Raw genomic sequence first — 22,668 nt, 5'->3', positions numbered from 1 at the left:
ACACAGGTGTGATTTCTTTAGTCCTTGACTCTTCTTAGATGAACATGATGCAACTTGTTTTTTTTCTTGCTTGACATCTAATCAAATCAAATCAAATTCAATGTCGTGATGAACGGTATCGTCTCCTCCTATAGGTTCAGCTATGCTGCAGGAGCTCCAGGGACCGGGGGGCTCCAGCAGGACTGCCAGGCCCAGCAGACGCTGCCCGTCTCTGGGCTGGCTCTGCCAGACCTCCCTGCCGGTCCACCCGGGAGGACCATGGGCTCCGGGGAGGCCGTCAGACCACATGCTGTCATGATGCCAGGTAGGTCTCTACCCAATAGGAGGACAGAGGGAGGGAGGGAGGGGCTGTGAGGTCACGTGGGTCAACCAATAGGAGGACAGAGGGAGAGGGGCTGTGATAAAAATAAAAAATAAAGTTTTTCTCCTCTGGTGAAAAGCTGGAATTTGCCCGATGGCAGTCTCTCAGTCACATCTGGTCACAGTTGATTGAACGGAGACCTCCGTCCTCGCCACTCGGGGTGTTAAAGTGATATTATTCTCCGTATTTCTCCAGGCCCCGCCCAGTCCTTCCTCCCTAGATCCATCCAGCCCCATTGCATCATGGGACAGCCGTTCATCGAGCTGCGGCACCGAGCGCCGGACGCCAGGCCACGCCTTCCCTTCCCCCAGCTCCTCCCCCCGCCGCACATGCACCCTGTCGCCATGGGGGAGGGGCTAGAGGAGGACGTCAAAGACCTGGAAGACGTGGAGGTGAAAGACCTGGTGGACCTCAACCTCATGGACCCCGACGACGGTAATTATGGTAATTAGATCCACCTGACGATGGTAATTATGGTAATTAGATCCACCTGACGATGGTAATTATGGTAATTAGATCCACCTGAACCTCATGGAACCTGACGACGGTAATTATGGCAATTAGATCCACCTGATGACGGTAATTATGGTAATTAGATCCACCTGACGATGGTAATTATGGTAATTAGATCCACCTGAACCTCATGGAACCCGACGACGGTAATTATGGTAATTAGATCCACCTGACGACGGTAATTATGGTAATTAGATCCACCTGACAATGGTAATTATGGTAATTAGATCCACCTGACGATGATAATTATGGTAATTAGATCCACCTGAACCTCATGGACCCTGACGATGGTAATTATGGTAATTAGATCCACCTGACGATGGTAATTATGGTAATTAGATCCACCTGACGATGGTAATTATGGTAATTAGATCCACCTGACGACGGTCATTATGGTAATTAGATCCACCTGAACCTCATGGACCCCGACGATGGTAATTATGGTAATTAGATCCACCTGACGATGGTAATTATGGTAATTAGATCCACCTGACGACGGTCATTATTGTAATTAGATCCACCTGAACCTAATGGACCCCGAATATGGTAATTATGGTAATTAGATCCACCTGACGATGATAATTATGGTAATTAGATTCACCTGAACCTTATGTACCCTGACAATGGTAATTATGGTAATTAGATCCACCTGACGATGGCACTTATGTTAATTAGATTCACCTGGTGATGGTAATTATGTTAATTTGATTAACCTGAACCTGATGGAACCTGATGATGGTAATTATAATATTAAAATTCAAACCCGTTTGAAGTGAGGGGCGCTAATATATTTAACTCATGTTGCTATATTATTAGGTGATGTAAAACAAACATTAAATTATCTTTATTGTTAATGGCATTTAATGTTTGTCACTGTGCCATCGCGATAATCCATTCCCATAATGTCATACTACCATCGATTGAATGTGACTTGTTTTTTCCACAAACCACCAGAACGCAGAGATTAAAATAGGGTGCATTTTGCATCTCAAAACGCAGTTCATAGTTAAGGGACACAATAAAACAACAACCTCTGCATCCACAGTTTTTTATTCAATTTTATTTTGCTACCTTTTAATAATCATTTCTCCTTTTGTTTTCTACATGAATATAACCACATTATAACCATATAAGAATAAATGGGGGTTAAATGCTGCAATTTGTAAAGATGGCAAAATAATATGACTCCTACCGTCGTTGAAGTGGGACTCATAAAATGTCCCTCAGACTCATTTCTAAAAGACCGTCCCTGCATCCCGGGACTCATTGCGTTGAAAACCTATTCGCATCACTGAGAAAGCACAGAAAGGTTTGTTAACGGTATAGTCAGTGATTTCACTCAAAAAACCTTAGGTTTCGTTTTTGGCTGGGACCCAAAGCCTTTCGTCCAATCAGGATAGAGAGCCAAAAACCAAACCTAAGGTTTTTTGACTGGGGACAGGGAGGAACTCCTTATATGGTCAGCACACTCTATAGTAGAGAGGGATTATCACAACAAAACAAAACAAAATAAGTGCTATTTGAATTAAGTGAAATCACTGAATATACCTTTAAAAAATCGAATTAATCCCATCAGGTAAGGAGGATTTGGACCTGGGTCCTAACGACCTCCACCTGGACGACTTCCTGCTGTCGGGGAAGTTTGACCTGATCGCGTACGCCGACCCCGAGGGAGGGGAGGAGCTGGACCTGGGGGAGGGGCCGGAGGAGAGAGGCCACGCCCTCCAGGTGAAACAGGAAGCCAGGGAGTCGCCCGTGATCATCAAGGCGGAGTCCCTCCCCCCCGCGATGCACGTCTCGCCGAGACTCCCTGCCGGCGTTGGAACCGGCAACCACCTCCTTAGCAAGGTAGCATGACGGTCTGAATGCTGCCTCGCCCTTTAGCTTAGCGGATAACTTCTGACCAACATAGCCTCGCCCTTTAGTTAGTCAGGCGTGTGCGTACGTCTGTCTCATGCCTGTGCGTGTGGACATTAAAACCCTTCTCTCCTCTCATCCCAGGACATTGCAGCAGCTGTCAGTCCTGCCGAGACACACCCACACAGAGCAGTCCTCCAATCAGAGCACAGATCACCCATCCAATCGGATCACAGATCAGTGGTCCAGGTTCCAGGAGGACCATCAGTCATCCAATCGGATCACAGATCAGTCCTGATGTCTCACAGAGGACTGTCCTCCATGTCTGCAGGTAACTACATCTCTCTACCCCCATCCCTCCATCTCTACCTCATCCCTCCATCCCTCCATCTCTACCTCCATCCCTCCATATCTCCATCTCTCTCCCTCCATACCTCCATCTCTTTACCTCCATCCCTCCATCCTCAATGCATAAACAGGCTTCAGTTAAAACGGTCACAATCTTCAAAAACACAACTTTGTAGTTTTGTTTTAGAACTTACTCTGTGAAATCCATGAATAAAGATCATACCAGCTAGCCAGAGTCTCAGTGGGCTGGGACATAAATGTGTAAGGAACGGATAACTGTGTAACTGCAGCAGTCATAAATATGGTCTAAGGAACAGATAAATGTAAGGAACGGATAACTGTAACTGCAGCAGTCATAAATATGGTCTAAGTAACAGATAAATGTAAGGAACGGATAACTGTGTAACTGCAGCAGTCATAAATATGGTGTAAGGAACAGATAAATGTAAGGAACGGATAACTGTGTAACTGCAGCTGCTGAAGCAGAACAACAGGTCAGATACAGAGGCTTTCTGACACCTCTCTCTCACCCCCCACTCCATCATCTCTCTCTCTCTCTCTCTCTCTCTCTCTCTCTAGGACAGCCATCTGTCTTCCAACAACAGCCAGGGAGAGGTTTCAGTCCATCGCCTCACCCTCAACAGTCTCACCCTTCACCTCACCCCCAGTCTCACCCCTCGCCTCACCCCCAGTCTCACCCCTCGCCTCACCCTCAGCAGCCTCACCCCCAGCAGTCTCACCCTCAACAGTCTCACCCATCACCTCACCATCAGTCTCACCCCCAGCAGTCTCACCCGTCACATCAGTCTCACCCCCAGCAGTCTCACCCTCAGCAGTCTCACCCCCAGCACCCTCAGCAGTTGCACCCCCAGCAGTCTCACCCCCAGCAGTCTCACCCCCAGCACCCTCAGCAGTCTCACCCCCAGCACCCTCAGCAGTCTCACCCCCAGCAGTCTCACCCCCAGCACCCTCAGCAGTCTCACCCCCAGCAGTCTCACCCCCAGCAGTCTCACCCTCAGCAGTCTCACCCTCAGCAGTCTCACCCCCAGCAGTCTCACCCCCAGTCCCCCCCTCCCCTGTCGTCCAGACCGTTGCTCCTGGAGGAGCAGCCGCTACTCCTGCAGGATCTCCTCGACCAGGAGAGACACGAACAGCAGCAGCACAAACACATGCAGGCCCTGATACGACACCCTGACAACGCCCTGATACGACACCCTGATAACGCCCTGATACGACACCCTGATAACGCCCTGATACGACACCCTGACAACGCCCTGATACGACACCCTGATAACGCCCTGATACGACACCCTGACAACGCCCTGATACGACACCCTGACAACGCCCTGATACGACACCCTGATAACGCCCTGATACGACACCCTGACAACGCCCTGATACGACACCCTGACAACGCCCTGATACGACACCCTGATAACGCCCTGATACGACACCCTGATAACGCCCTGATACGACACCCTGATAACGCCCTGATACGACACCCTGACAACGCCCTGATACGACACCCTGACAACGCCCTGATACGACACCCTGATAACGCCCTGATACGACACCCTGATAACGCCCTGATACGACACCCTGACAACGCCCTGATACGACACCCTGATAACGCCCTGATACGACACCCTGAAAACGCCCTGATACGACACCCTGAAAATGCCCTGATACGACACCCTGAAAACCCCCTGATACGACACCCTACAGGTAACATATAGACCCTGATAACACCCTACAGCAGGGTTCCCCAATTAGAGGCCTGCGGGCCATCTGCGGCCCGCGGAGCGCCCCCTTGTGGCCGACGGTTGAATTTCCTTTTTTTTTTTTTTTTTTTTTTTTTTTGGGGGGGGGGGTCCCCAGATATGAATGGCATTAAATTGGGGTCAGTAGCCTCTGCATGTCAAATTGGGGGTCCTCCAAAATGGGGTCTTGCCCTGAACATTAATGTCAGGGCAAGACCTCGACCTCGCGCGTGCCGACTCGGCCCCCAGCCTGGTACCGTAGTCAAAATATGGCCCTTGAGGAAAGTTAATTGGGGAACCCTGCCCTACAGGTAACATATATGCCATGATAACACCCTGATGACACCCTGGTAACGCCCTGATATGACACCCTGATAACGCCCTGTTACGACACCCTGCTAACTGGGGGACAGACTCCATCTCCCAGAAGTCTATAGGGCATTGTAACAGGGACAGACTCCATCTCCCAGAGGTCTATAGTGCATTGTAACGGGGACAGACTCCATCTCCCATGAGTCCATAGGGCATTGCAACGGGGACACACCATAGAGTATATATGAATAGAGACGGCACCCAGAGGAAACCCTGAGGCGAAATGGACATAGTGGCCGAATGAAGGTATTGCAGCCTGGCCCCAAACACATGAACACGCTGGTCCGTTGACTATCATTGTGCACGGTCGTTTCACTACGGCATCACGCTCGTTCGCGTTTGTGCACGTTCAACGGCAGCGCGTTCATGTGTTTGGGGGCCAATCCATCCCAGAATGCTCTCTGTTCCTACACGGAAGGAGGAGTGAAATCGCCTCATGCGCTTTTGAGCAACTCAATGCAAGTGGATGGAAGGAGAACTCGGATGCCCTCTCTATTCATATATACTCTAAGGGACAGACTCCTGCATGTTACCGGCAATAAGCCACTCTAACACTTCAAATGGACATACTTCAATGACCAATACCTGACATTGAATTGACCCGTCATAAACACTGTCCGTCTGTCTGTCTGTCTAGATGACCCCATCATGAAAGCCAAGATGGTCGCCCTCCAGGGCATCAACAAGGTCGTGACCCAGAGTAACCTGGGGCTGAACCCCATGACCATCAACAGGTATGTACGTGCTCGCACGCTCGCTCGCATCACTTCCTGTGACTTTAGTGACATCACGTGCTGCTGCTGCGGGCATGCCCGTCACCCGCCGCCTCACTTCCTGTGTCTGTGTTTCAGGTTCCACCAGGTGGCGTCGGAGGGCCTGAGACCCGAAGGCACCGCGAGTACACACCAAGTACACAGCGGTACACAGCCCTGTGTGGTAGGTACACACCAAGTACACAGCGGTACACAGCCCTTTTTTGCATGTTTTCCCCGTGTCCCCTAGGGTAGCTACCCTCACATGTTCTCCCCTGTCCCCTAGGGTAGCTACCCTCACATGTTCTCCCCGTGTCCCCTAGGGTAGGTACCCTCACATGTTCTCCCCCTGTCCCCTAGGGTAGGTACCCTCACATGTTCTCCCCGTGTCCCCTAGGGTAGGTACCCTCACATGTTCTCCCCGTGTCCCCTAGGGTAGGTACCCTCACATGTTCTCCCCGTGTCCCCTAGGGTAGGTACCCTCACATGTTCTCCCCGTGTCCCCTAGGGTAGGTACCCTCACATGTTCTCCCCCTGTCCCCTAGGGTAGGTACCCTCACATGTTCTCCCCGTGTCCCCTAGGGTAGGTACCCTCACATGTTATCCCCGTGTCCCCTAGGGTAGGTACCCTCACATGTTCTCCCCCTGTCCCCTAGGGTAGGTACCCTCACATGTTCTCCCCGTGTCCCCTAGGGTAGGTACCCTCACATGTTCTCCCCGTGTCCCCTAGGGAAGCTACCCTCACTGTTCTCCCCGTGTCCCCCTAGGGTAGGTACCCTCACATGTTCTCCCCGTGTCCCCTAGGGTAGGTACCCTCACATGTTCTCCCCGTGTCCCCTAGGGAAGCTACCCTCACATGTTCTCCCCGTGTCCCCTAGGGTAGGTACCCTCACATGTTCTCCCCTGTCCCCTAGGGTAGGTACCCTTGCATGTTCTCCCCGTGTCCCCTAGGGTAGGTACCCTCACATGTTCTCCCCGTGTGTCCCCTAGGGTAGGTACCCTCACATGTTCTCCCCGTGTCCCCTAGGGTAGGTACCCTCACAGGGCTCCAGACTAACTTTTTCACAGGTAGCACTGGTGCCACCTACCTTTTCATTAGGTAGCACCACCAGAAATTAGGTAGCACCATATTTTTCTTTGTATAGCGTGGTATTATTAATTCATGACCTTATCATGATGATAGTTTACATACCATAGTTTTTGAAGCATAAACGCCTTAAATTAAGCACATAACATGGAATATTCATATTTTCTCTCCCTCTCTCTCACTCTCACACACACACACACACACACACACGCACACACACACGCTCACAACATATAGAGCTCAACTCGGTGAATGAAACCTGCATGATGCCCTGCTTGATCTCATGCATAATGCACCTACTTCAAGTGTTTTTATAAGATACCTGGGCTGGGCATGTTGGCATTAAATAAACATTAGATTCTATATGAAATTATAATTAATAACCTATAGTGCTATTTAATTTTACATCCATTATTATCATTTGGCTATATCTATGAAACAGAGACACACAACTTACCTTCTGCATGGGCATGTTCAACCTCAACATGGCCAACAAGGATATTACATGGTTTTCCATCATCAATGACAATGATACGGGCATAGATTATCTGATTTATCTCACACTCTTTGGTGGAGTTATCAGTGGAACCGTCTAGCATGAACGAGAGGTAGGGGGCGGAGGAGATTTTGTCAGCGGGTTTCCCCCTTAGTGTGTCTGCTATCACGCCCACAAACTGTGCACATCATGCAGTGTCGTTGGAATATGTCGGGTTCACGTTCAGTCCGTTCTTCTTCATCAGGACCATCTGTGTTTTGTATTTGGTGAACGGGAGTTCCTCTTTCGCGATGTTGTACGCAGTGTTAAACTTGATCATCATTTCAGCGTTCTCAGATGAGCGATTGCTCTCCTCTGCACGACTAAATGAGGAGGGTAGAGGCTGGGCGCTTCTGGTGATACAGCGATCCCTGCACGTCTTGTGCTTTAGGCTATCGTTGTGCAATTTTAATGACTGAACCTTAAACTGTTTCGAACCATTAACAAATTGTGTTCTGCTGCCTGCAACGGACGACGGGCCACATTGCTTGCAATAAACACACGCCTCGTATCGCAACCACGGGAACTGTGCCAGCCATTGTTGCTGAAAGGAGTACTTTTTTTCTTGCGCCCCCCCCCCCCCCCCCACCACCAGTCTCTTTGGCCAACCTGTCGCTGTCCTCTTCACTCTCAGAATATGAGGTTATCGCCGGTTCCACAACAACTTCCTCTCCACCTCTCCAATTATTATATAGCGTTTCATGTCTGCATCTGTGTATGTTTTCTTTTTCGGAATTCAGTGAGCGCGCCGCTTGTGGTTGTACCTGACGCACATGCGCAGGCACGTGACATCACTCACATGCATGCATGCGAGCTACTATCTATCTAGGCACTCCGCAGGCAGGCAGAGAGAGAGAAAGAGAGAGAGAGAGAAAGAGAGGGGATTCGATTGAGCCAAAATAAAGTAATACTTTATTATCGCACTACTAACATAGCCGCCCGGCGCCCGTGCCTCAGTGTTGAGATGGAGTAAAAAAAAAAAAAAAAAAAAATCGTTTTTTTTTTTTTTTCTCCGCACATTTCCAAGTATCACCTAATTAAAATTTAAGTATCACCATAATAAAATTAGGTCGCATATGCGACCTAATAGGTCGCACGCTGGAGCCCTGTACCCTCACATGTTCTCCCCGTGTCCCCTAGGGTAGGTATCCTCACATGTTCTCCCCCTGTCCCCTAGGGTAGGTACCCTCACATGTTCTCCCCGTGTCCCCTAGGGTAGGTACCCTCACATGTTCTCCCCCTGTCCCCTAGGGTAGGTACCCTCACATATTCTCCCCATGTCCCCTAGGGTAGGTACCCTCACATGTTCTCCCCGTGTCCCCTAGGGTAGCTACCCTCACATGTTCTCCCCGTGTCCCCTAGGGTAGGTTCCCTCACATGTTCTCCCCCTGTCCCCTAGGGTAGGTACCCTCACATGTTCTCCATGTGGCCCCTAGGGTAGGTACCCTCGCATGTTATCCATGTGGCCCCTAGGGTAGGTACCCTCACATGTTCTCCCCGTGTCCCCTAGGGTAGGTACCCTCACATGTTCTCCCCATGTCCCCTAGGGTAGGTACCCTCACAAAAACATGCAGTAATCCTGGTCTCTAAACTGCCTCCCCCTGGCCAGCCGGGGCGCCTGATGGAGGGGAAAGGAACTGGTTGGAATAACGTGTTCCTTCCACGCGCTACGTCCAACCAGGGAAACTCCCCCCTGTCAGGTGTAAAGGAGCAACTTGGACACTCAGGCATGAAGGAAGCATGAGTTCAAGTCCGTTGCTCTCCCCAGGTTGGCGGAGGGTGTGTAGATGATTGACACAGGGGTGAAATATGGGTTACAAGATTGTGGGATAGAAATTATATATAAATTACTGCATAATCTCATATCTATTATGATCTACAAGGAGATGTTTCCTGTTCCTTCTCAGGACGGGAAGTTGACTCCCCAGCTGACCAGACCCAACCCTCCCAACTTTGGATCAGGATTCAGGAGTGAGTAACGCACACGTGTACGTGTGCGTGTGCGTGTGCGTGTGCGTGTGCGTGTGCGTGTGTGTGTGTGTGTGTGTGTGTGTGTGTGTGTGGGTGTGGGTGTGGGTGTGGGTGTGGTGTGTGTGTTGTGTCACCCTAGCGTCATGAGCACCCATATTTCTGACAGAAGCCGTTGATGGCCGATTTCACTCACAACAGGTCAGACACAGAGGCTTTCTGACTCTCTCTCTCTCTCTCTCTCTCTCTCTCTCTCTCTCTCTCAGATCAGACTGAGCGTGCTCAGTACGAGTCGTGGTTAGGGGAGACCCAGCAGCTGTTAGCGCTGCAACAGCGCCTCCTGGAGGACCAGATTGCAGGTATTATTTACTCTCGTTGTCTCAATGCATGGTAAATATCATTAACATTACTTACTACCGTTGTATCAATGCATGCTTGCATACTTGTTTTATTATCAGGTCACCGTACACATTATTCATAACCTTAATTAATAACTGTATTATAATATCAGGTCACCGTACACATTATTCATAACCTTAATGAGGTAAGGTTGCCAGTTCGAACCCGGGCTCCCCCAGATTTACTTTCGAAGTGTCCTTGAGCAAGACACTGAACCCCTAATTGCTCCCGATGTGCTAGTTGGTGCCTTGCATGGTTTCCGCTGCCATCGGTGTATGAATGGGTGAATGTAATGCACAATCTCTGTAAAGCGCCTTGGATAAAGGCGCTATATAAATGCACCATTTACCATTTAATTAATAACTGTATTATAATATCAGGTCACCGTACACATTATTCATAACCTTAATTAATAACTATTATAACATCAGGTCACCGTACACATTATTCATAACCTTAATTAATAACTGTATTATAACATCAGGTCACCGCACACATTATTCATAACCTTAATTAATAACTGTATTATAATATCAGGTCACCGTACACATTATTCATAACCTTAATTAATAACTATTATAATATCAGGTCACCGTACACATTATTCATAACCTTAATTAATAACTATTATAATATCAGGTCACCGTACACATTATTCATAACCTTAATTAATAACTATTATAATATCAGGTCACCGTACACATTATTCATAACCTTAATTAATAACTATATAATATCAGGTCAAAGTACACATTATTCATAACCTTAATTAATAACTATATAATATCAGGTCACCGTACACATTATTCATAACCTTAATTAATAACGGTATTATAATATCAGGTCACCGTACATGTCGCGTTTATTCCGGGTGGTGGGCTCATTATAATATTAAGTGCCGACCCAGCTTATATATGTAACTACATGTTGTGTTGTATATGTATAGATGTTAGTGTTACTAAGGAAGTTCACTGCCTATATAGAATACTCTGTGTTATATAAGAACAGAAATCCTCTTATCAACCAATTACAGTATCTCAGGGATGTAGATATTAATACAGTAAATTGGGGGGTAAAATGTGTTGTACTAACTACTGCTAGAAGGAATGTTAGGACGCATACTAGTGGGACACAAGTCAATAAGTGATGACAATTGCATGAGGAAGGAAGTGTCAGATGTCGAAGAGGCGTGCTCTCACAGAGACAATGCAGATACGCGTGACCCGTTTCATTCATTCAAAAGCAATGTGACAAAGCAGGAGACATGGCGTTTGCGTGAGTCTTTATAATGTGTTAATAAGTACGGTAAATACTCTGTCATAGTGATACGCTTGTGCAGTCGTTAGATCTGTGAATTAATAGTATGTGTTTGTGTTTCTTTTGTGTTTCAGTTTATTACCTAATGCTACTAACGCGACTGAAGTCGCGACCTCTGAATCTTGTGCTAATGATTAAGAGCATTTAGTTGTGGAAGCTATTTGAACTATATCTAAACACGGGCCAGACAAAGCAAATAGGGCTTTTACTGTACACAAGTTTAGTAGAAGTGTGTTTGTACGTGTGTGAGTGTGTTATGAGTTATTAGTAATAAAATGGCCGGAAAATAAGTGAATGTTTGAGAGCCTTATTACAACTTGGAGGAAGTGTGTGCTTGAGTAATATAACGGTGTGTGTTTAAATCACAATTACTATCCTGTTTGTTACACCCCCATGCGGAGGGTTGAATCAATAGTTGAACAAAGTTATGAAACAGCAAAGTTTAATTATATCCGTACAGTACACATTATTCATAACCTTAAATAATAAATGCATTATAATATCAGGTCACCGTAAAGCCAAGAAGTCTCTTTCTGCGAAACAACGAACGGCCAAGAAGTCCGGACGAAGTTTCTCCGAGGAAGACACCAACCAGCTTCTACACGTCTCCCAACAGCAGGGGGCACTGCAGAAACAACTAGAGCAGGTACAGCACAGCAACTAGCCCATCCTGGTGTTTTAAAGCATTATGTTATACTTCAGCTATTGGAAAATAGCAGACCTACAAGCTCATAGCGCAGCACTCAGTGACGCGCTATGAACTAGATTGTAGATTGAAAAATCGTTCAATGTGTGTGGTCTTTTTTTCACCCAGTGTCAATTATCTAATTATCCAATTGACTGCAGAATTGTTTTTAAAATTGTATTAATCACTTTTAAAGCTCTCCATTGGTCTCATTACATTACTGAACTTTTATTCCCCATATCAAATGTGAGAACACTGAGGTCTTCAGGTGCAACCTGCTCAAAGTTCCTAACACGAGACTGAGAACAAAAGGCGATAGAGTTTTTGAAGTTGTAGCCCATTCCCAAAGGAATGAATTACCCCTTTCCCTAAGGAGGGCAGAATCTGTCGAGACGTTCAAAAAACTGCTAAAAACCCATTTGTTTCAAAAGCACTTTTGTCTGTAATATTGTCTATATGGTACTGCACGTTTATATATATATATATATATATATATATATATATATATATATATATATATATATATATATATATTTGTACTCTGTCATTGTGTTTTTGTTTTATTGATGATCTATGTATTGCTCTTGTTTTATTTCATTTTATTTATTGTACAGCACCTTGTGACATTTGTTTTGAAAGGCGCTTTATAAATAAAATTTACCTTACCTAATGTAATCGTGGGATCTACACTCCCTCTGCCAACCTGGGGAGAGCAACGGACGGACCTCATGCTTCCTTCTATTCAACCTAAATGCTTACATTGTAAATGATTAGACAAAAGTCAATTAACAAGTTGTATTTTTATCCATTTAACAAAGGCATTTGATTTGGTTGAACACTATCTACTTTCGGATATACTGTATGCAATTGGTTAGCGTTATTTTGGCTTAATACACGTTGCGTTAACACTTCAATGACCTTAACTTGGTGACCATTGCTCTCTCAAAATCTAGTTTTATTAAATAACCAACTCTGGATTGTTTTTATTTCTGTTGGCAGCAGAATAATCACACATATTTATTATATCATATATGATGATGATTTGTATATTATTTAACATATGTATTATATTATGTTTATTTCAGATCCGTAAGCAGCAGAAAGATCACGCCGAGCTGATTGAAGACTACAGAACCAAACAACAGATATGCGTGTCTGCACCATCTCTGCCCCCTACTGGCCACATACCACCGCTGCCCCCTAGTGGCCACATACCACCACAGCTTCCCCCTGGTGGCCACATACCACCGCTGCCCCCTAGTGGGAACACAGCACCACATACTGGACACATAACAGCCATACCCAGCGTCACTGTTCCACCAGCGGCCTCTACTGGTCATATAGCAAACGTACCACCACCGCCGCCCCCCGGTGGACACACAGCACCACCCAGCGGACACATAGCGCCACCCAGTGGACACATAGCGCCACCCAGTGGACACATAGCGAACATACCCAGTGGACACATAGCGCCACCCAGTGGACACATAGCGCCATCCAGCGGACACATAGCACCACCCAGTGGACACATAGCGAACATACCCAGTGGACACATAGTGCCACCCAGCGGACACATAGCGCCACCCAGTGGACACATAGCGAACATACCCAGCATCGTCATCAACGTTCCTGCAGGAGGTGCCATCGTTCCGCCAAACGCTCCCAACAACAACATCAGCCCTGCTGTTAACCCTACGGCTGCTGCTGCAGCGGCTGCTGCTGCTGCTGCACTACAGGTATAATATATATATATAAACTTTATTACAGGCTCGTGGCCCACAGGGTAAGACAGTACATCACAAATAGGATTATACAAAAAAATAAAATACAGTACATTTACCCAGCCCAAGAGGTTACTACTCTAGGCGAGGCTCTTATACCAGTGTCCTCTGATGGTAGAAGTGTACCTTACAGAACTACGGCCTGGGTCTGTCAACTGACCAATGAGTCCATTCAGTGAGCGATCCAGCCTGCTCATGAATTTAAATGTCAAGTTCCTCAACAGAGCCATGAAAGTAGTGAGTCCCAATGAACAGAAAAGCCCACTGGCTCTAGTGCTCCTTGGTTTTTTTAACAGTATACGAAGACAGTCATTATAGGCTACTTGCAGTTTGCGTAAGCTCTCCTTCTTGTACTTTACCCACAGTGGAGCTGTGTAGAGAGGGGTGCAATAAGCTCTAAAGAGGTTTACCTTAACATCCGTAGTACAATGGTGAAATTTACGGACCAACATGTTGGCTTGTACATAAAGCATTCTCCTCTGTCTAAACATGTCCTCGTCATCCTCTAAGGTATCTGTTATGATATGCCCAAGATATTTTGTAATTTTGGACACACCCATAATTTGACCAGACAGATGAAAGGCAGGAAACTTAAGTTCCAGATCTTCTTTAGTTCTACATATGAGTATCATGCTCTTCTTGGCATTATACTGAATATCAAAGTCAATACCGTAATTTGTACATATATTGAGTAGCTGTTGGAAACCACTGCTACTAGGGGAAAGTATGGCAAGGTCATATATATCTGGTAACCGTAACATCCCTTAATATATATATCTATATATATATATATATATATATATATATATGACAACTGTAACATCCCTTAACTGTCTGACTGCCCCCCTGGTTTTAATCAGACCAGTGTGTGTCCAGTGGAAACCTCGTATGAATCTGATCTCAGGTCAGAATGGGTTAATCAGACCAGTGTGTGTCCAGTGGAAACCTCGTATGAATCTGATCTCAGGTCAGAATGGGTTAACATGCATTGTTTTAAAGGCTTTTGACCTGTTGTTGTTGTTTTCAGGTGAAGTTTGACGACAACAACCCGTTCAGTGAAGGCTTCCAGGAGAGAGAGAGACGAGAGCGACTCCGAGAACAACAGGAGAGACAGAGAGTTCAGCTGATGCAGGAGGTATATGATCAGGAGAGACAGAGGCCCTCATTTATCAACCGTGCGTACGCCAAATTATGGGTGCGCGCCGAAATTACCGACATTTTCGGCATTTACCATTTCCACCAAAGCTTGAAATTGAACTTGACAAAGTTCAAAACTCACGTCCTCACCTGTTTTTCTGTCGTAGAGCAGCGGAGCAGCATTGTTTGACCAGCTGAGAGGCTGTCACAGGCATCTAAACATATGTTTTCACTCCTAAAATGTATAAAACTAATAATAGCCTACATGTGAAAAATATATATTTTGTAAAGGCATGTCATATGAAATTGTTATGATATTACCAAGTGTGCAAGCTTATTAAAATTGCGCAATTAAAAACAATGCTTTAAGCCATTTAAATAGTGTTTTGCATGAGCGCGTACCGGTAGCCCCCAAAAAACGAGGGCGAGGCTTGATTTCATAGGGCGTGCCAGATAGATTTCAGCCGTCACATTTATTAACGTCAGAACGAAATTAAGGAAGGATCAGCTGTTTGCGATCACTTTATAAATGCCGTGGCGACGTGGGTGTACTACGAAACCCTCACACGAATTTGGGGCAGATTTTACACTTTATCCAAAAGGCGCTTTACATAGATCCATGCATGTACACCCATTCACAAACACATCCACACACCGAAAATATGACGACGACCTTTCTTTGACCTTTGCAGGTGGAGCGGCATCGCGTGCTACAGCAGCAGCAAGGCATCATGGGAGTTGGAGTCCTACAGTCCGGGGGCCGGTCGTCGTCGCCGCCTCCAGGGGGAGGAGGGGCCAGGGTGGGGTCAGGGGTCAACGTCTCTCAGATGTCCTTCTTCAGCGCTGAGCTGCCCCAGGTAACCCTTTGTGCCCTAAACCAGTCTCAGGGGGTCAGTTAGACCCGGGCCGTTTTAGACATAGCCTCTTGAATACTTTGCATTTAGTTTTTAGTCACATTTTAGTCACCTGGATTGTTTGTGTTGATCTAGTTTTAGTCGACTGAATATCGTAATATTTGAAAATGTGTTTTGGCGGGCCTTGATGCCGTCGTCATGACACCGATCTACACCGATCTACAAGCTCACAACGCGTCGGACTGCGACGCGTTGACAGTATACGTTGGTACATATATATAGGGACCTGGGATCAGTGTTGGGGAAGTTACTTTAAAAAAGTAAGGAATTATAGTTATCGTTACTTATCTAAAAAAGTTATTTGTTACTTTACTTTACATTAAATTATGAAAGTAACCACTTTACTTTAAAATATATATATATATAAAAAACGATTTAAAAGGTTTTTTGTTCTGTCGCATACTAAGAGAAAAGACAACTCCCTCTTAACATTATGAAATGTAGTGGAACAATAAAACATGTTCAGGGATTTTGACAGGCATCTTTATTGTAGCCTCAACTTGCCTTTTTTTTATAATAATCAAATTAAAAATGAGTCCATATATCTGCAGTGATATAGAAATATTCTAATTCATCAAATGTATTTTTCAGCTCATCTTCCATTTTAGAATATTCACTGTTCAGGTATTTGGAAAATGTATTTCTGCACATTGGCCCTGCTTTCACTGGTATTTTGCTGAACAGACTCCACCGTCAGAGTACAGACAATATGCCATACTATTACTAGGCGGTTGCGCTGCGCTCTGATGCCCTCTCCACGCCGCGCACCGCGCAACAACAACTCCACGTGGACCCACGACGACCCACGTATGAATTAGATAGTTTATAAGAAATGGCACGGCGGCCATTCTTGCAGGCAGTGACAGTAACAGAATGAGAATCCTGTAGGCTGTAACCCGTTCATTTTGGGGGGCATCAACAACAGCCTGTTGTTGATGATGAATGATACTATGAAACTTAACAATTCATTAACTAGTACTCACCTAATGACGCTGCCATGGAGGATATACCATGTTTAACGTAATTCCAAAGTGTTTAGCCTACATTGTTTAAGTCATAGACGCATGCGTTTTTTGTGAACTTGGGCTAAAAGCATGTTGTTGTTATTATTCCACATAGTGTCGACATCCATTTGAAAAATAGTTAAATGCGAACTATGATTATAAATAATTTATTCCGAATTCATAATAATTGCTCTCTCTCTTCCAGGACTTCCTCCAGTCTCCACCAGAGGGCAGCAGACCGCTGGGCGGAGTCTTCGGCCAGCTGTTCAGCGACGTCATCGTCCCCCCCGACGACAAGCTCGCCGCCAAGCGGAACAACAGGAACAGGAAGCAGGAACCGTCGTCACACTCCGATGACATCATCACCACCACCGCGACGGCCCCGCCCACCCCGGCCGCGTCGGACACGTCGTCCTCGGCCACGCCCACGCGGGTCGACCCCACGACGACCCCGCCCTCTGGCCACACCCCTCTGCCGTCTCTCTCCGTCCAGGAGGGCGTGTCCTTTCTGGGGTCGGAGGTCAAGGTAACCGAGCATCAAGCTAAACATGCTAATGACTTTTCAGACTCCATCATGGCCCATAGCACTTACCCCACCCCCTTAGATAGCTTTTCTGTAGACTTAGATAGCATTTGATACAGACTTATAGCATGTTATGTAGACAGCACTATAATTGCATTGTATGTAGTCATAGCACGTCATAGTACATATGTATAGCATAGTATAGTATATATGTATAGTTTATATGTATAGTTTCATTATATAGATATTCCACTGTTACTTTCTTAGCTTACGCATGTTTCATGATAAATGCTTTTTATGTGATGTATTCCCATGCTTGTTCTTGCTTATTATATTGTAAGTCGCTCTGGATTAACCCATTCTGACCTGAGATCAGATTCATACGAGGTTTCCACTGGACACACACTGGTCTGATGAACCCATTCTGACCTGAGATCAGATTAAAAAAATGTCAGTCGTTCTTAGATTTTTCAAAAAATGGCAGACCTACAAGCTCGTATCGCGCCACTCGGTGGCGCGATATGAGCTTGTAGATCTGCTATTTTTCAATAGATAAAGCATAACATGATGCCGACACCAAAATGGGTGCCCGGTCAGAATGGGTTAAGAGCGTCTGCTAAATGCCTAAATTGTAAATTGTATATTGCATCAGGCTAAACATGCTAATGACCTAGCATCAAGCTAAACATGCTAATGACCTAGCATCAGGCTAAACAACGTGCTGTCATGAAAGCGTGTGTGTGTGTGTGTGTGTGCGTGTGTGTTGATGCATTTTGGTTGACTGCCCCGCCCACTTCACTTGTTGTGTGTTTGTTTCGTCTCAGCTGGAGAAGACGGAGGGCGGACCTTGCGGGAGAGTGGGAGGAGTTAAGACGGAAGAGGGAGGGGCTTGTGGGACAGCCACAGAGGCGGGCAAGGAGCTGCTGCGTCACCTGCTGAAGAACAAGACCTCCCCGTCGCCCGGCAACCGGCCGTCCAATGACGCCGTCCGATCCGAGGAGGAGGAGGGGCCGCTGGGCGGGGCCGGCTGCCACGGCGTCAACAAAATGGTGAGTGAGTGGTACTGGACTGTACTGTACAAGCCCTCCTCCCTGGCCTGTCTGTGTGTTAGGCTGTGCAACAGTGACACTTGGCGGTGAACAAACGCTATAACGCTGTGTTCGTGCTCGGACAGACCCAGGGAATCTCTCATTCTGTCAATCTCCCCGTGTCCCCTAGGGTAGGTACCCTCACATGTTCTCCCCGTGTCCCCTAGGGTAGGTATACCCTCACAAAAAACATGCAGTAATCCTGGTCACTGAACTGCCTCCCCCTGGCCAGCCGGGGCGCCTGATGGAGGGGAAAGGAACTGGTTGGAATAACGTGTTCCTTCCACGCGCTACGTCCAACCAGGGAAACTCCCCCCTGTCAGGTGTAAAGGAGCAACTTGGACACTCAGGCATGAAGGAAGCATGAGTTCAAGTCGGTTGCTCTCCCCTTGTCCCCCATATATGGGGACTAGGTTGGTGGAGGGTGTGTAGAGCCCAGGATCACATTAGATCATTGACAGAGGGGTGAAAAATGGTTTACAAAATTGTGGGATAAAAAATATAAAAAAAAGGAAAGGAAGTCACTAAGCTGTCTGTCTCTGTCTGCCTGTCTGTCCAGGTGAGGGTGACCAGTCCAGTGGACGTCCCGGGAGGGAATAAGATCCAGCGGAGGACAGACAGACAGGCGGACAGAGAGAAGGACAAGATGTCTCGTTACAAGAGGAAGAAGAGAGACGACGACAAGAGTGTGTGTTCGCCTGAGACCCTGACGCACCTGAAACAGGTACGACCTTTTGACCCTGAAACAGGTACGACCTTTTGACCCTGAAACAGATACGACCTTGAGACCTCCCAGACTCTTCTCTCTTCTCTAAAACACCCTGGACAACGCTCCACGCGTCCCAGACTCTTCTCCCTTCTCTAAAACACCCTGGACAACACTCCACGCGTCCCAGACTCTTCTCCCTTCTCTAAAAGACCCTGGACAACGCTCCAGACGTCCCAGACCTAAAACACCCTGGACAACGCTCCACGCGTCCCAGACTCTTCTCCCTTCTCTAAAACACCCTGGACAACGCTACACGTGTCCCAGGCTCTTCTCCCTTCTCTAAAACACCCTGGACAACGCTCCACGCGTCCCAGACTCTTCTCCCTTCTCTAAAACACCCTGGACAACGCTCCACGCGTCCCAGACTCTTCTCCCTTCTCTAAAACACCCTGGACAACGCTCCACGCGTCCCAGACTCTTCTCCCTTCTCTAAAACACCCTGGACAACGCTCCACGCGTCCCAGACTCTTCTCCCTTCTCTAAAACACCCTGGACAACGCTCCACACGTCCCAGACTCTTCTCCCTTCTCTAAAACACCCTGGACAACGCTCCACGCATCCCAGACTCTTCTCCCTTCTCTAAAACACCCTGGACAACGCTCCACGTGTCCTAGACTCTTCTCCCTTCTCTAAAACACCCTGGACAACGCTCCACGCGTCCCAGACTCTTCTCCCTTCTCTAAAACACCCTGGTCAACGCCCCACGCGTCCCAGACTCTTCCCCCTTCTCTAAAACACCCTGGACGACGCTCCACGTGTCCTAGACTCTTCTCCCTTCTCTAAAACATCCTGGACAACGCACCACGCGTCCCAGACTCTTCCCCCTTCTCTAAAACACCCTGGACAACGCTCCACGCGTCCCAGACTCTTCTCCCTTCTCTAAAACACCCTGGACAACGCTCCACGCGTCCCAGCCTCTTCTCCCTTCTCTAAAACACCCTGGTCAATGCCCCACGCGTCCCAGACTCTTCTCCCTTCTCTAAAACACCCTGGACAACGCTACACGCGTCCCAGACTCTTCTCCCTTCTCTAAAACACCCTGGTCAATGCCCCACGCATCCCAGACTCTTCTCCCTTCTCTAAAACACCCTGGTCAATGCCCCACGCATCCCAGACTCTTCTCCCTTCTCTAAAACACCCTGGACAATGCTCCACGTGTCCCAGACTCTTCCCCCTTCTCTAAAACACCCTGGACAACGATCCACACATCCCAGACTTTTCTCTAAAACTGTGGGTCTCTCTTTCTCTCTAAAGTAGCTGTCTCTCCTCCCTCTGATGGAGCCTCTCTCTCTCTCTCTCTCTGCCTGTCTGTCTGTCTGCAGCAGCTGTCTCACCTCCCTCTGATGGAGCCTGTCTCTCTCTCTTTGCCTGTCTGTCTGCAGCACCTGTCTCACCTCCCCCTGATGGAGCCTGTCTCTCTCTCTCTCTGTCTGTCTGTCTGTCTGTCTGCAGCACCTGTCTCACCTCCCCCTGATGGAGCCAGTGATGGGGTTAGACCTGTCTGTCTTCTCTCCCTACGGGTCGTCTGGAGATCGAGACAACAGGCTGAGCGGATCGTTTGGTAATGCCTGTTTGGAGGGAGTGACGGATTACTACTCTACTCTGATATATAAGGTACTTATTACTTATTACTATTACTACTCTACGCTCATATATAAGGTACCTATTACTTATTACTTATTACTACTCTACTCTGATATATAAGGTACTTATTACTATTACTACTCTACGCTCATATATAAGGTACTCAACCTTTTTAGCGGTGGCCGAACGGTTTGTGGAGCGGTCTTGATATCGGAAGGTTGCTAGTTCGTATCCCCGGACCGGCACGTTAAAATTACCATCGCTGAAGTGCCCTTGAGCAAGGCATTGAACCCCTTACCATGAACTGTTCTATGAGCAGGGCCTGGCTGTAAACAAGTTATTGAGCTTAGTCCAGTTACCCTGGGTAAACATAGTACCTTTCCTTTCCTTAGTCCAGTTACCCTGGGTAAACATAGTACCTTTCCTTTCCTTAGTCCAGTTACCCTGGGTAAACATAGTACCTTTCCTTTCCTTAGTCCAGTTACCCTGGGTAAACATAGTACCTTTCCTGTCCTTAGTCCAGTTATCCTGGGTAAACATAGTCCCTTTCCTTACCTTAGTCCAGTTACCCTGGGTAAACATAGTACCTTTCCTTAGTCCAGTTACCCTGGGTAAACATAGTACCTTTCCTTAGTCCATTTACCCTGTGTAAACATGGTACCTTTCCTTTCCTTAGTCCAGTTATCCTGGGTAAACATAGTACCTTTCCTTTCCTTAGTCCAGTTACCCTGGGTAAACGTAGTACCTTTCCTTTCCTTAGTCCAGTTACCCTGGGTAAACATAGTTCCTTTCCTTAGTCCAGTTACCCTGGGTAAACATAGTACCTTTCCTTAGTCCAGTTACCCTGGGTAAACATAGTACATTTCCTTTCCTTAGTCCAGTTATCCTGGGTAAACATAGTACCTTTCCTTTCCAACATTAATGAATGTTTTTTTTCCCCAGCAGAACAACCTCAGTAACCCCCCCACCCCCCCAGCCTCCCTGCCACCCACACCCCCTCCTGTCGCCAGGCAGAAGATCAGCAACGGCTTCGCTACCACTGACGAGCTAGCAGGTAAGATGCTAATGCTAACAACTGCATTGATTTGAAATTGCAGGTAAGATGCTAATGCTAACCAGCTACATTTAAACAAGCAGACAAGACCATACCACTAATGTTAACACTATACATGCTACTGCTAATTTATAATTACTTTTGGTAATTAGTCTTTCCTCCAATGCATGGCTTTTGAAGATTACGTCATATGGCGGGCTAGTCTATGGACTTTGAACTCACTGCCAACATGGATTCAGTCTGCATGTCCCTCACTGCCTCCGATGAAGTGGGGACTTTTATTTTGAAAGACCCCAAAATGACGACGTGACGAAGCCGATATAAATACGGTGGGCGCCCCTCGCTTCACGCCAGTGTGATTTGTTTTTTTTCTTTCGTCCAGCAGTGAAACGTGTCGCTGGGTTGAAACAGAAAGGGGAGGAGCTTATGTCTCTAAGCCACGCCTCCAGGACAGTAGATGTCCCCGCCTCCCTGCCGACCCCTCCCCACAACAACCAGGAAGAGATCAGGTTACACTTCCTGTCTACATTGTTATTACTGTGTGTGTGTGTGCGTGTGCGTGTGTGTGTGTGTGTGTGTGCGTAAAAGATCACAGGATCTACTGAATGTGAAGGTAGCCTAACCGGGGGGGAAGCCACACTGTGTGCCATAGGCTCAATTATAGTTTGACACATTCAGTAGATCCCGTGATCTTTTTGTGGCCAGATGTAATTTCTAGTAGGTCTAGTAGGACTATAGTAAATAATTAGAGCTGGGACTCGATTAAAAAAATTAATCTAATTAATCAGAGGCTTTGCGATTAATTAATCTAGATTAATCGCATTTTAATCGCATATCAATATTCAACCCGAGAACAGCGA

The 22,668-nt window shown here is 46.9% G+C and overlaps 1 protein-coding gene across 1 annotated transcript in view; it reads left to right on the top strand.

Moving 5' to 3' along the window:
* The window catches only part of LOC310867508 (uncharacterized protein), a 131,103-nt gene that overhangs the window by 76,578 nt on the left and 31,857 nt on the right, over nucleotides 1-22,668 (top strand). Inside the window, 19 exon segments of the mRNA XM_083777622.1 lie at nucleotides 135-304; nucleotides 557-796; nucleotides 2,451-2,722; nucleotides 2,876-3,062; nucleotides 3,659-4,804; nucleotides 5,849-5,945; nucleotides 6,063-6,147; nucleotides 9,493-9,556; nucleotides 9,820-9,912; nucleotides 11,776-11,915; nucleotides 13,040-13,690; nucleotides 14,763-14,870; nucleotides 15,565-15,729; nucleotides 16,996-17,316; nucleotides 18,138-18,362; nucleotides 18,961-19,125; nucleotides 20,623-20,784; nucleotides 21,700-21,808; nucleotides 22,191-22,317. Of these exon segments, the coding sequence (XP_083633748.1) occupies nucleotides 135-304; nucleotides 557-796; nucleotides 2,451-2,722; nucleotides 2,876-3,062; nucleotides 3,659-4,804; nucleotides 5,849-5,945; nucleotides 6,063-6,147; nucleotides 9,493-9,556; nucleotides 9,820-9,912; nucleotides 11,776-11,915; nucleotides 13,040-13,690; nucleotides 14,763-14,870; nucleotides 15,565-15,729; nucleotides 16,996-17,316; nucleotides 18,138-18,362; nucleotides 18,961-19,125; nucleotides 20,623-20,784; nucleotides 21,700-21,808; nucleotides 22,191-22,317 (4,527 nt within the window).

Source organism: Protomyctophum parallelum, assembly GCF_964188405.1.
Source record: "Protomyctophum parallelum genome assembly, chromosome: 12".
Taxonomy (NCBI): Eukaryota; Metazoa; Chordata; class Actinopteri; order Myctophiformes; family Myctophidae; genus Protomyctophum; species Protomyctophum parallelum.
Note: the sequence above shows the minus strand (reverse complement) of the source record. Positions and strands in the feature narration are given on the sequence as shown.